The sequence below is a fragment of the Hylaeus volcanicus genome, chromosome 4, assembly GCF_026283585.1.
Source record: "Hylaeus volcanicus isolate JK05 chromosome 4, UHH_iyHylVolc1.0_haploid, whole genome shotgun sequence".
NCBI lineage: Eukaryota > Metazoa > Arthropoda > Insecta > Hymenoptera > Colletidae > Hylaeus > Hylaeus volcanicus.
In genome coordinates, this window is record NC_071979.1 from 26997370 (window position 1) to 27009803 (window position 12434).

Consider the following 12434-nt stretch of genomic DNA (forward strand, 5'->3'; position numbering starts at 1 on the left):
CATCCGTTTTACTTTTCCCTGAACATATAATATCATTGCGAAATAAGAAGATTACGCCGTATCAGTATTACAACGTAACTTGGATTCAATACAAAGTAATCACGACGCGTTAAACGATCGCATTTATATTACATATGTCACATCAGATGTATATATTATCGAAGGCGATTTGTTAAAAAATACGAGTAACGATAAATATTGAATGTAATGTTACTTTAAGTACAGTGCAAAGGTATATGGAATAAAACTTTCGATGTTCCTCTGTGTGTGAAACTATTCGAAAGTATTTTTGCTTAAATTGTTATGGTCAGGAATGATAATACTCTTTTTCAATAAAAAAAAATATCCCATTGTTACATTAATTACGTCTGTTATCTTTCAGCAAATTTATAGGGTTCGAGTAATATTGAATTCTGTTAAAATACATATAATTAATCAATTTTAAGCTTTTTTGAAGCGTTAGTAATGCTAAAGTGGAATTGCATAATTTGAATCTACATTTTTATACCATGACGACTTTTAGGTTGGCCCACCTGTTTGGTTTCCTTCGTCTGATACAATTGGCAATGCGAATATGCAGGTGATTTAAACAAAGTAAGGTGTAACGAAACTTTAGAACGTTCAATTGTTTTCATTGTCTTTTAGAATCTCTGGATTTTGAATTCCTTAATTTACCAACATGGTGAGAACAAAGGGAGATCGTGTACCTTCAAAAGGTGAAAAAAATACTTGAAAACTATTTTATTTTCCAGTGTTTGAAAATGATTCCTTTGTGCTTTGTTCGCCCCCTATTCGATCCAGCCATCGATCTTATTCTTCGTTACTCAATTCTGCAACTGTTTTCCATAATCTTAATTATCAAAATATAAAATCGTGATTTGTTTACAAATTTGTTTATAAATCGTTTTTTCCGTTATTCGTAGCCGTTGGCGCTAAGGCACCAAGAAAAATAGCAAGCACCTCTCAAAAAAAAGGAGGATTAGGAAGCAAAGGTAAATTTTATATTTTCTTTTTTCCTTGAAAAGTACAAATAATAAACGTTCGTATGTTATTGGAACGAAACTCAAAAGGAGGTGGTAATCCATATCATCCAAGGGAGACACCTGAATGGCAGAAACCTATCACATGGTTCCTTAATCAAAATTCTGAGAAACAAGATACAGGTAGCTCAGAAGCACAGGTATGTTATAAGTGTTACAAATACATTGACTTAAACAGCAATATTTGTTCAAGAATAAAATGATTAATAACAGGAAAGCGAGGATCAGAATGCCAACGAAGAAGCAGGAAATGAATCAGACTGAAGATCTGCAGGAACAATGTCTTCCATTATGATACTTCTGTTACCTTTTAGTACAATAATTATTTATTTTTTTATGAATAGGATAAGCACAATTAATTTATATTTAATTATTTAATTGTCAAAGAACTACAAATTTTAAGTACGTTAAGGATAAGAAGTAAGAAGCTAAGTAAACTTCAAAGTAATGAAAATGTTACATATGTGAATTAAAATTAACACGTTATTTTTTTTATATGATATTAATGTGCTCAATGTTACAAATATTGTTTCTAGAATTTAACTATTGTAAGTAACATGTTAAGTAAAGTTTATATGAATTAGAATAAAAATATATCTACATTGATAGTTTTTACTTTTTACTTATCTCTGATCAATCTTTATTGATGTATGATTTGTATTATCTGTTAAATAATCTGTATTGATTTTGATTGTAAATATTATGTATTTATACAAAAAATAACGAATAATTGTTTAAAAGATATCGGTGGCGCCATCTTAGAGAAATTGTGGGAACTATTTTGACTAAAAACTTGGGCATTTCTCCACTGATGACGCCACCAGTGATTTGCTCTTATCTACTTTGCTAAGAAACTAACCTTTACGATGTTCGCGCGTGCGTATCATAGAACCATGCTTCGATACACCAATTTTTCAACAGTAGCACTGTCCAGCACTAATAAGCGGTATTGAATGTGCATCAGAGTAGGATAGTGGGATAAATTAATTTTATTGACAATATTAGTACGTGTTACGAGTGCATCCGAACAATTGTTCTTAGGATTTTTTAAATTATGGCTGGCATTGTACCATTATCTGGCCGATCTGGTAGAAAACAATGGACACTACATGGTAACATGAATCAATGTCACTTTCAGCTTTTTCAAAACAAACTTGTAGTTCTCATTAATTACCACGATCTAACGAAATCTATCGTACACCGATTCTGTCAAAATAATAATAATTGACAGACAATAACGAATAATTTGATCAATTTTAAAGAGAGTGTAACAAACCACGCAAAGTATAACGTCAGTTTACTGTTATTTATCGTAAAAATACGTATTTTAGATGGACCAGGAGGATCTCTCAGAAGATTACGATCTCAACTGGCCGAGGACGGTTGCCCAGAATCTCAAGTAGTGTTAGCTAAGCAACTTCTGGATGAAAGATGTGGTATAATAAAAACTTTTAGTTGTTCTCAGGCATCTGTTTGATTTTTTGATTTGATGTTGATGCATCAACATTCTGACATACCTTGTCATACAGTGTATATTATATATAATTCTTTCATTTAGATCTCGACGTGGATAAGGAAGAAAATGCAAAATTAGGTGTATATTGGCTTACAAAAGCTTCGGAGCAGGGTAACTTGGAAGCAACAGATATTCTTAAGAAATGCTTGGCAACTGGTCGTGGTATTACAGAACACAATTATTATGATGTAAAAAGTTGTCTGGACATGTCTCAAGATGAAAAGTTGGCCAGAAAAGCAGCAAGAGAAATGTTTACTAGGTACAAGCAATTAAATTATATAAACAAAAAAAAATTGTATTTCTATGAGTATATCTATAATTTTTTTGATCTTACACAGTCTCTCTAATGGCGAAGATTTTATTACAACGGAGCAGCTACAAAGACGTATGAAAAATTTAACATCACATTCGTCTAACAATGCGAGTTGTTCTCACTCGAATAACGTCTTGCGTAACAATCCACACAAAAACATAAACGATATTTCAACCAACAACTTTCCAAAAAACGGGCTTCCCGAAGACTCGACATCCAAGAAAGACGAAGAAAAAGAAAACAATGGCCATGGTGGGTAAACATTTAACTTTTACAATATTTTGTATCGTTATATCGTATTTACTTATCATCTTTCACATATTTAATTTATAGATTGGGTGCAGTACCAGGGAGAAAAAATTTCAGAAGCAGCCTTGGTTTCTGCCGCTGCCAGTTACGCTCGCGGGATGCTTCCAATAGTTTCGCACGCTTTATGTATGGTAGATTCGTCTCAAATGGCATTGGACACTGTACCATTGTTGCAAAGGCCTCTCATTCACCCGTTCGCATCTTTGAAACGTCTTTACATTTGGTTGATAGAAACGTTAGGTCAGAGGGGAATGTCAATTAAAAAAGTTCTTTTCACATCGAATATACATATATTATTATTACTTCTACTGTATTCGTTATTCGGTACAGAAAACGTCATACTTTTCGTACCTATGGCTCTATACTATTTGTCTTTCGTCATGATGGTTATCTCTACTTTTCAAATGTTACAACGAAAGCGCGAGTTCAATAATTTCCGCGTCTGGTCGGGATTGTTTCTCAGTTATTCGGGTGGTAATTTAAATCCCGAAGAAGCAGAGTACCAATATTGTTGCAATAATCTTAAACCTTATGGTCACTTCTTTCTCGCCTTGCTTTTAAATCTAATAACCTATCCGATCATAGCTCATCAATGGACACCTCAATCAGAGTTTACCATTATAGCGGTCGCTTTAATGCTAGTGACACTCTTGAATTTTATGTGGAAAGATTCGTCCAGATTTCCAGACTTGTTAGCTCTCTTTAGTTTTGGCGTGCACGTCCTCGCCAAATACCCGTACGAAACGGATATCGTGGTCGCCCAAGGATGGAGATTTTTAGACATAAGAGTACCAACGTTTGCTTCGTACGTTGTTGGCAACGGGATTGAATTTTGCTTGAATTTTCGTGCGGTTTTTTATCTTTTAATTCCAGCTGTTTTCGCGAAAATGGCTGCTCAAGATAATTGGCGAGGAACTTACCAAACCCTAATACCTCATTGCGTTACTCTGAGTTGGTGGCAAATAGCGATCTTCAGTTCGCAAGGTGCTACTTGGTATGGTTTGATTAGGGGTGCTCTCGCGTTAGTTGGTATGGTTCTCTTTCTGCCACTCGCAGGATTGGCATCTATTATTTTGCCAATCGTGGCTGCTGCTAAATATTTATCGGAAAGCGATCTCGCAATGAGAATAGTTGTAACAGCTTTACTTGGAGGAACACCGTTTCTCGCCTCCTGGTATTTAAGAAGAACTAGAACTCCAAGATTCAATTGGATTATCACTGTTATCCAAGTAAGTGCATTATGGCCAAACCGAATTTAGAATATCTTAACTATATAAAAATGTTCCTTGTATACTTTATGTTTAAATCTCTTACTGTAAGTCAAAATAACAGCTCTAAAAGCAAAATTATTATTTTTATTGCAGCTGTTTATGGGTGTCGGTGCTGGTATGTTTTTGTCCTGGCCAATGATCATGGAATACAAACAACAATCCGACTCTTATGAAGTTATATCTACGCTCTCGTGGGAACAATATCAAAATCATTGCCACCAACCCGCGTGGGAAGAATTATCGTCCAAGGCGCAAGTTCAGGTTCAGTGCGCCGATTTGGAAGGAATATTGGTTTCATGGGAAGGTTACGTGACGAATATTAAACTAAGATCAATAAAGAACAACGTCGCGGCGATATTTGATAAACTACCCGACAGTATTAGAAATATCATTAGTTGTATGTACGGTGAACCGTATTTGAATAATTGCGATGGAGTGGACGAATCGCGACAGAAGAATTGCAAGCATTTCGCGAATATTCAGAAACGGAAGAACAGATGCCATTTTCCCGCTTGGAACCACTATGAATTTGAAATTTCAATTAAAATGAAAAGCGGCATGTGGGGAAATAACGCGGAAGTTTTGCTCGTAACGGATCACTCTTTCACTAATTTTAGTTTGAACATGTATCCAGGAGATAAAATTTGGTTTACAGGGACGCTTTTGAATAATGGTTTAGAGGAGGAGTCTTTACTCGGTGGTTCCGAACCACAGATTGAATTAGAAGAGATCGGATGTATCGCTTGTCATTCTACTCAATTAAAATCTTTCAGACGATATAAATATCACGTATCGTTAAGTTCGATTTTAAGCGATCTTTGTTTAGGTATAAAGACTGTTTTGAACTTTTTGTTGAATCCTATCGTGATGTTCAAGTAATCACGTCTTCATCAAGCAATCTATAAGATTGCGATGAATCGTAACGCTCCTCAAAATGTTGAGATAAAGTTGTTTTCATCGAGACAAATTTCGATGATATCTCGAATTTTATTTCGACCTACTTGAAACTATTCGGAGTATATCTGTCGCAAGATATCGTGTAATAGACTTTATAATAAAAGAGGGGAATACAAATAGATATAGAGAAAACTAACGAGTATGATAGATTAAAGAAAAAAATCAAGTTACAAAAATGGTATTATAATTTTTTTTTTTATAGTGTATTTATTAGTCGATTCATTTTGATTAAATTAGAATTTATTCTTGTTCGTATACTGAAGTAGATACTTCTAAAGAAATACTTTTTTAATTAATGTACACGTGAACATAAGTCTATATAGAAAAATACAAGCATATTTTGATGTTACCAACGCCTCAGGCATTAGAATTTCAGCAAAAACTCATGAAATATCTATGTCAAAGAGTACACTTATATATATATATATGTATATTTTAAGATCGACATATTTTCATAAGTATTACTGCCAGCGATAGAGACAAATGCGCTTAATATTTTTCTATTCCGTTTTTGGAAAATCAAAGGGGATGGTACCTCTTTAACCTTATTTTAACACAACAGTAAAATATTACACGTTTTTCGTAATGTTAAATTTTAACGAAAAATATCATTTGCATCTAACCAACAAAGTTGATTCACGTTTAAAAATAATCTATCTACAACGAATGTGATGCGAGTACCTACATCATCGATGTTTACTTTCTTTAGACCTTAACGTTGCATCTTTGAAACATTCGAATATTTCGAATAGATTTATGAAACTCAACGGTGTTACGAAACTGTAATTTAGCCGTTGAAATATCTTTACTCTTGTAAATGTCATGAATGTTACATGTAATTGAAGTAGTAAAGATATATGTACACGTATAATGTGTAGGAGTTAAAGGTTATTGTTAAATCGATGTTAAGTGTCTAGACTTTGAAAAGAAATAATTAAAAAAAGTCTTATAACTGTCTAGAATGATGGAGTCAGTTATACCGTATGTCATATCAGGACAATAGTAAAAGAAGTATAGCTGAGATAAAAGACAAATATAGATGTGCCTTGATGTTTTTTGTTTGAATAAATAATTTTATTATTTATAATAAAATATATGTTAAAAAGTAAAATTACTGTTACACTAAATATTTAGCTAAAAATATTATCTTATGAATTTATAGATGATTTAATTTTTCTACTTTTTTTTACTAAGAAAAAAAATGTTTCTTGGAAAAAAATTAATTTCCTCGACACAATTTAAAACATATTTATTTTATATTTGGCAACAAATGACGTACATTATTTCTGCAAGTGATATTATTATTATTATTACTTTTTTACAAGACAATTGTTTACTCGGAGATTTTGGTTTCCTTTATCTTAGTTTTTGTATATAAAAAAAATTACATAGTACGAAATCACTCTACAACTATTCCATGTTGATGATGTTTTGTTTGTTTATGTACAAATATAAAATCTACATCAATAAAGTCTTTTCGACCATATTGAATTCGTGTATATAAAGATACGTAAAAGTGAGACAAAATGTTCTCATAGAAATCGATTATCGTTTCTATAGAGTTTGTTTTTTTTTTTTCAAATCGGATATCCCATCCACGTGTGATGTTTCATTGAAGTATCGTAAGTTCCAGACTTACTGTGAATAACTTATCCTTTTACATTTAGTTCTTAGAATTAATTCGTCGCGGTCACCATCGCATTTCTCAACTTATACTGACTCGTAGAAAAGTGTTGATGCGTTGATCTATGATAAATCAGTTCCCGATTATGCGGTTTGCCTATTGCAAAAATATGGACACTTGATGTACTAGAACGATGTTTATCGCTTACGCGAATAGTTCAGCAATATACATTTACTGAAATTAAGTACTAACGTTTTATTGCAGCAACTCAAGACCATGAAGACTTTGGTAAATAAACTCTGTACTATGCACGATAAACATTATTAGGACCAGAGTAGTAATAGTATAATTCGATACGTCTTGTAACTGCTGCAATAATTTATACGTTAACGTAACTGTTCAATTATTCATATATGTATATAATTTTTTGTCAAAGTGGTTTTAAAAAAAAAAACTGTTGGTACATTAACTATTATTTTCTAAACTAATATATCCAAGGAAACAGTCTTATGAACACTTTATGATTACATCTTATTTCATGGAAATAATCCGATATAAACGAGAAATTCGAAAGTAAAATAGTTCGTAACATACCGCGACTTAGTAAAAACGTTTCCTACTGTTCTCCTGATGCTTTTGATACCACATAATTGCTATTACAACGCAGGCTATAATTGCGAGTGCGCCCACGAGCATTAGGAAGAAGAACATTATTCTGCTTAATGCCGATTGCTTTGGATCGTCTATATGTTCTGCAACAAAAAAAAAAAAAAATTCATCGTTTTCATATCGAGTAAAACGATTTTAAAAATAATCGACAGTTAGTATATGTTAGTTTACCTCGTGGAGCTTCGTAAAATGCAGCCGAGGGTAAAATATTGGACCTATCTTCCTGATCTCTTGGCTAAATTCGAATACAATGTATTATAGACAGTTATAGTTTCGCGCTAAAACGATTTTAGAGTATTCAACTTACATCATCTGGTAAATCTAATTCGAACAAACGGATCGACAATATATCGTGATTGTCTGATAAATCTCCCGTCGTTGCAGATATTCCGAAGTAATAGCCTGTAGGAAGTTTTATATCTTTTACAGAGAAACACTCCTTCCAGGCAGCTTTATTCGCAAAATCTGTGGAAACTATATAAAAAAAAACATTTATTAGAAAATCCTTATGCGAAAACGTCAATACTTTTTAATGTGTACTCTATCTTTACTACATTGTCCTACTCTATACATATCGAAAATAAAACATGAAAGTAATCGTACAGTAACGTAACCAAATATATCGTCCACAATGAAACATTCTCTTACATATGTATATGTATTTATTTCATGCGAGTTTATGATGCTAATTTCAATACGAATATTAATCCACAAACCTCCGTCAGCGGTCATTTGGCAACCATTTTATTTTTGTAATTTTGAATCAAACCTTATCAGCCGAAAACGGTGTAGCAGATATCAAATGTACCTATCTCTCCAATACTTTTTTTTTTAATACTGATAATCTTTTTAAATATATTTCGTTTAAATTTAGATAAACTATATTGTACCACTCGAAACTGGAAGTAGTGATGCAATCGAGAAGCAATATATAATGTTACACAAAAAATGAAGAACAAAAAGTTGATGAATAATGAATGATAAGATGAAAATACCACTTGTCGAAGTAGAGGTACTCCATGATGTAAGCTATGAGGCTTCAGGGTAAGACCTTACTGTAATGTGAATTTGTACAACACCACATATAGAATGAATGAATACATTGAAAATAATCTCAAGCATCTTTTGTCTACTTCAGGATCAGAGACATTACATACACAATTATTAGGTATACATTTAGCGCGTCTTTTAACGTCTTATGGTCGTTATAACGAACCATTCTCATGCTCTCAAACTTATGTTCTGCATTTATCTACACTTACCAGTTAGAGTATCTCTTTCGTATCGTATAGAAATATGCGTATCATGATCTAAGTTTCTAAATTTTGCTTCACAGCCTGAAAGTTGCGTATGGGTTCCATCGCGATCGTGATCATAATGTAAAGAACCGTTATTAACCATGGCAGAGATGTAAGGATGTTGATGCTGGAAAATTGAAACTTATTTCAACTTTGTCAATTTATTCTGCAGTATAACTGCAATTTTTGTTGTCGTATTGTATACGAATTATTTAGAATTATATATACATTATGTGGACCATTATGGTTGCTATACGTATCTAGGATTATAGCTAATCCTTGGAAATAATCTTGATTTCCAAATACAGGACCCGTTAGCATTCTTTCCTTTGCATACCAGATGACAAAACCATCGCCAAACAAGTCTCTTCCTTTTCCATGAACTTTGAAGTGGACTTGCATGTCCCAATTTCTTACATGACATGGCTAAATTAACAGATGAAAGAAAAAGGTCTCTGATAAATCTTTAATCTATCCATTATTAATAAGTATAAGACATTTTATATGTATTCTTAAAAATGCTTTAAACTTACAACTGAGTTCCAAATGGCACCTTGTTTACTTTGTAGATCTGGTGTTAATCTTATGTAGTTATTTGTTACGATTGTACTACCAGAGAAATCCCAGTAAGGAACTGTCATTCCAGATCCTAAACAGAAAAGAATATGTTATTTTGTATAACATTGACATAAAATTATATATACATTACTTCAAAAACTCTATAAGATACTCTATAAGAAATAAAGAAAAATTCGAATCTTTCACGAGAGTAACCTTAAACTTGTGTCATTGTAACATATCACTGTAATAAGATCGTACGACATTACGTACATTTATCTAATTTAAATCACAAAGGATTTTACACGTCACAACGTTTTACACTATACAACGTAAGTTCCGCACAACGATCCAAAATTTACGAACCTTGATACGGCCTAATCAATGAATGTTCTCGTTTCATATAGTCTTTCGTGTTCCATTCTGCGATTACAAACTTCGAAACACTTGCAATCAATACGAGGAAGAACAACGCGTTCATTTTACGTATTTTATACAAACACTATGATAAAACTTCTAATACTAAATTTTGCGTTGAACCCGCAGACCATTACAACGCGTAATCGGTGTAATGCACTGAACTGCACTGAACTAATACCTGAATCATAGCGTTGTGTTATCCTTGACACTGAAATTGTCTAGTTATCGATACGAGCAATCTAGCCAGTAGCAGAAATTAAAATGTTCCTTCGAGATGCATGTTAGGAATTTATACTATCGCGAGCAGGACTGATTTTTAAATGTACATTTGAGTCATTTGAGTTTCGCCTCTATAAAAGTATTCTATGATTATAATATACCAAATGGAATGTAGCTTGGGTGCCGCTCTACCGCTATTTCCAGCTATTTCACCACTATTTCACGTTATTTAAAGTATCGTGGCGTAGTGTAGAATAAAAATTACGAATTTATAACCAAAAATTGAATTATTGCTGTCTGAAGTCCCTCTTTCTATTTTCTGGTAAGTTTTTGTGTACACTTTACTATAAAATTAATTGTTTTCATCATTCAGGATTGATGCCGACGGGAAGATTGCTTGGTTAATCTTTTCTTTAAATGTTTTTTTAACTCATATATTATTGTTAAATATACGTAATTAATGTGTATATCATTCAATTTATCGATTTTTAAACGATTCAAGCAACTCACGTTAATATAAAATTTTTAATATTTTCGAATTGTTTATAAATTGTAATAAATATTTCTGAAATACTTTTGAATGTTTATTTCCACTTATAGACTGAATATGGTGCGAGGTGGTCGAGGTGGAATGCTCAGGGGAGGTCGAGGCGGCATGGGACGTGGAATGGGATTTCCTCGGAAACAATTTCTTCCACGTCTTCCATTCGATTATACGTTATGCGAAGCTGCATTTCCGCGAGTTAAACCAGCCCCTGATGAATCAGACTTCCAAATGGCACTTTTGAAAAAGAACACAGATATGTGTCCAACCCCAAAGGAGCAAACTTCCATTTTAAATTTGGTGACTAAGCTGCAGAGTGTACTTGATAATTTAATTGTTACTCCAGGAAGTTTTGAAGCTTGTGTAGGTATTACTTTCTTAATTATACATATTACTTGTTTTCCTTTTGTTGTATAATGATTTACTTTTCCAGCAATTAGAGGAAGTAAGACAAGTTGGTAGCTTCAAAAAGGGAACAATGATCAAGGGTCATAATGTGGCCGATATCGTTGTAATTCTCAAGACATTGCCTACGAAAACGGCGGTGGAAGCGCTCGGAACGAAAGTCAACAACGACTTGAAGACTGTGAATCCAAAAGAAGTTTTCAGGCTTACTCAAACAGAACGAGGTTTCGATATCGGTAATAACGAAGCTACAGTACGAGTATTAATCACTACGTTGCATCAAAATTTGCGGAAATTGGAGTCTGATCAACATCTAGATGTAAAGATTTGTCAAGGTCACCTTGCCGCGATTAGACATTCCCGATGGTTTGAAGAAAATGCTCATCATTCCAGTATAAAGGTTTTAATAAGATTACTCAGAGATCTGAGAAGCAGATTTGAGGGTTTAGAACCGCTATCCCCTTGGATGTTAGATTTGCTGGCACACAATGCTATAATGAACAATCCTAGTAGACAAGCATTACCCATAAACCAAGCATATAAGAGAGTGCTCCAGTTACTTGCTTCTGGACTGTTCCTACCAGGATCTGCTGGTGAGATTTATTATATTTCCGCTAAACACGTGTATAGTAGTATATAGAAGAATTATTTGATATAAACATTATGATTTCGTTTAGGTATTTCTGATCCATGCGAGGGTGGTAATATACGTGTGCATACAGCTATGACGCTGGAACAACAAGACTTGGTATGCCTTACAGCTCAAACATTGCTACGCGTCTTAGCTCACGGAGGATATAGACCATTACTCGAAGGTACCAATAAACTTGCCGTGGAAATGAGCGTATGGGCAGGTGGTGTGGTAGCTAGTCCCTTGGATAAAGCTTACGAGCCTCCCACAGAACAAGAACAACAAGAAGATATGGACGAGAGTAACGAAGAGATGATAACAGAAAGCGCATAACTTATTAATACATAATTTTAATAATTATTTCAATTTTCTTACTATAAAAGAGAAGAATTCCCCACTGTTTTCTATGACGATAATTTATTCGTACTCTTCTTTTTTTATTCGATATAAAAATTAATGTATTCAGTATTGCATATGAATTTATTGATGCATGGTTCTTTTCTTAACCATAACGTAATTAGCGCCGACGCATTTAGTTAACGTAATTGAATGTGGTACTGTACGTGAATTTCACAGGATTGCGAATCGCGGTTCAAATGGACTTTATATCTGAAATAAAAACTAAATTATGTCTACATAAATACGTGTAGAAAACATGCT

General features: G+C 33.3%; 4 protein-coding genes across 9 annotated transcripts; 3 read left to right on the forward strand and 1 right to left on the reverse strand.

The window, feature by feature from the left end:
* The first annotated feature begins 93 nt into the window (after positions 1-93).
* On the forward strand, positions 94-1646 carry LOC128874569 (PCNA-associated factor-like). Its single transcript, XM_054119407.1, has 6 exons — positions 94-232; positions 524-580; positions 646-716; positions 924-992; positions 1071-1180; positions 1254-1646. Exons 3-6 carry the CDS (start codon positions 680-682, stop codon positions 1302-1304), a joined length of 267 nt encoding a protein of 88 aa, XP_053975382.1. The 5' UTR covers positions 94-232; positions 524-580; positions 646-679; the 3' UTR covers positions 1305-1646.
* A 265-nt stretch (positions 1647-1911) lies between these two features.
* Positions 1912-6892, forward strand: LOC128875180 (wolframin). Its single transcript, XM_054120561.1, has 6 exons — positions 1912-2152; positions 2372-2476; positions 2599-2815; positions 2895-3121; positions 3203-4407; positions 4543-6892. The coding sequence occupies exons 1-6, from the start codon at positions 2095-2097 to the stop codon at positions 5326-5328; spliced, it is 2598 nt and encodes an 865-aa protein (XP_053976536.1). The 5' UTR covers positions 1912-2094; the 3' UTR covers positions 5329-6892.
* Positions 6640-10167, reverse strand: LOC128875187 (vesicular integral-membrane protein VIP36). 6 transcript variants are annotated; one of them, XR_008456765.1, is made up of 9 exons: positions 9922-10167; positions 9531-9646; positions 9226-9423; positions 8962-9124; positions 8007-8173; positions 7871-7934; positions 7625-7782; positions 7283-7399; positions 6640-7186 (listed from the first exon to the last, which is right to left on the reverse strand). XR_008456765.1 is itself a non-coding variant. In XM_054120574.1 (8 exons), the coding sequence occupies exons 1-7, from the start codon at positions 10034-10036 to the stop codon at positions 7631-7633; spliced, it is 975 nt and encodes a 324-aa protein (XP_053976549.1). In that variant the 5' UTR covers positions 10037-10167; the 3' UTR covers positions 6640-7399; positions 7625-7630. The 6 variants fall into 6 exon arrangements, 4 of the variants coding, with proteins under 4 accessions (XP_053976549.1, XP_053976548.1, XP_053976547.1 ...); XR_008456764.1 differs by having other exon boundaries at positions 7283-7782; positions 9922-10166; XM_054120574.1 differs by having other exon boundaries at positions 6640-7399.
* A 176-nt stretch (positions 10168-10343) lies between these two features.
* On the forward strand, positions 10344-12415 carry LOC128875185 (interleukin enhancer-binding factor 2 homolog). Its single transcript, XM_054120565.1, has 4 exons — positions 10344-10516; positions 10795-11101; positions 11172-11736; positions 11821-12415. Exons 2-4 carry the CDS (start codon positions 10802-10804, stop codon positions 12105-12107), a joined length of 1152 nt encoding a protein of 383 aa, XP_053976540.1. The 5' UTR covers positions 10344-10516; positions 10795-10801; the 3' UTR covers positions 12108-12415.
* Positions 12416-12434: the final 19 nt, after the last annotated feature.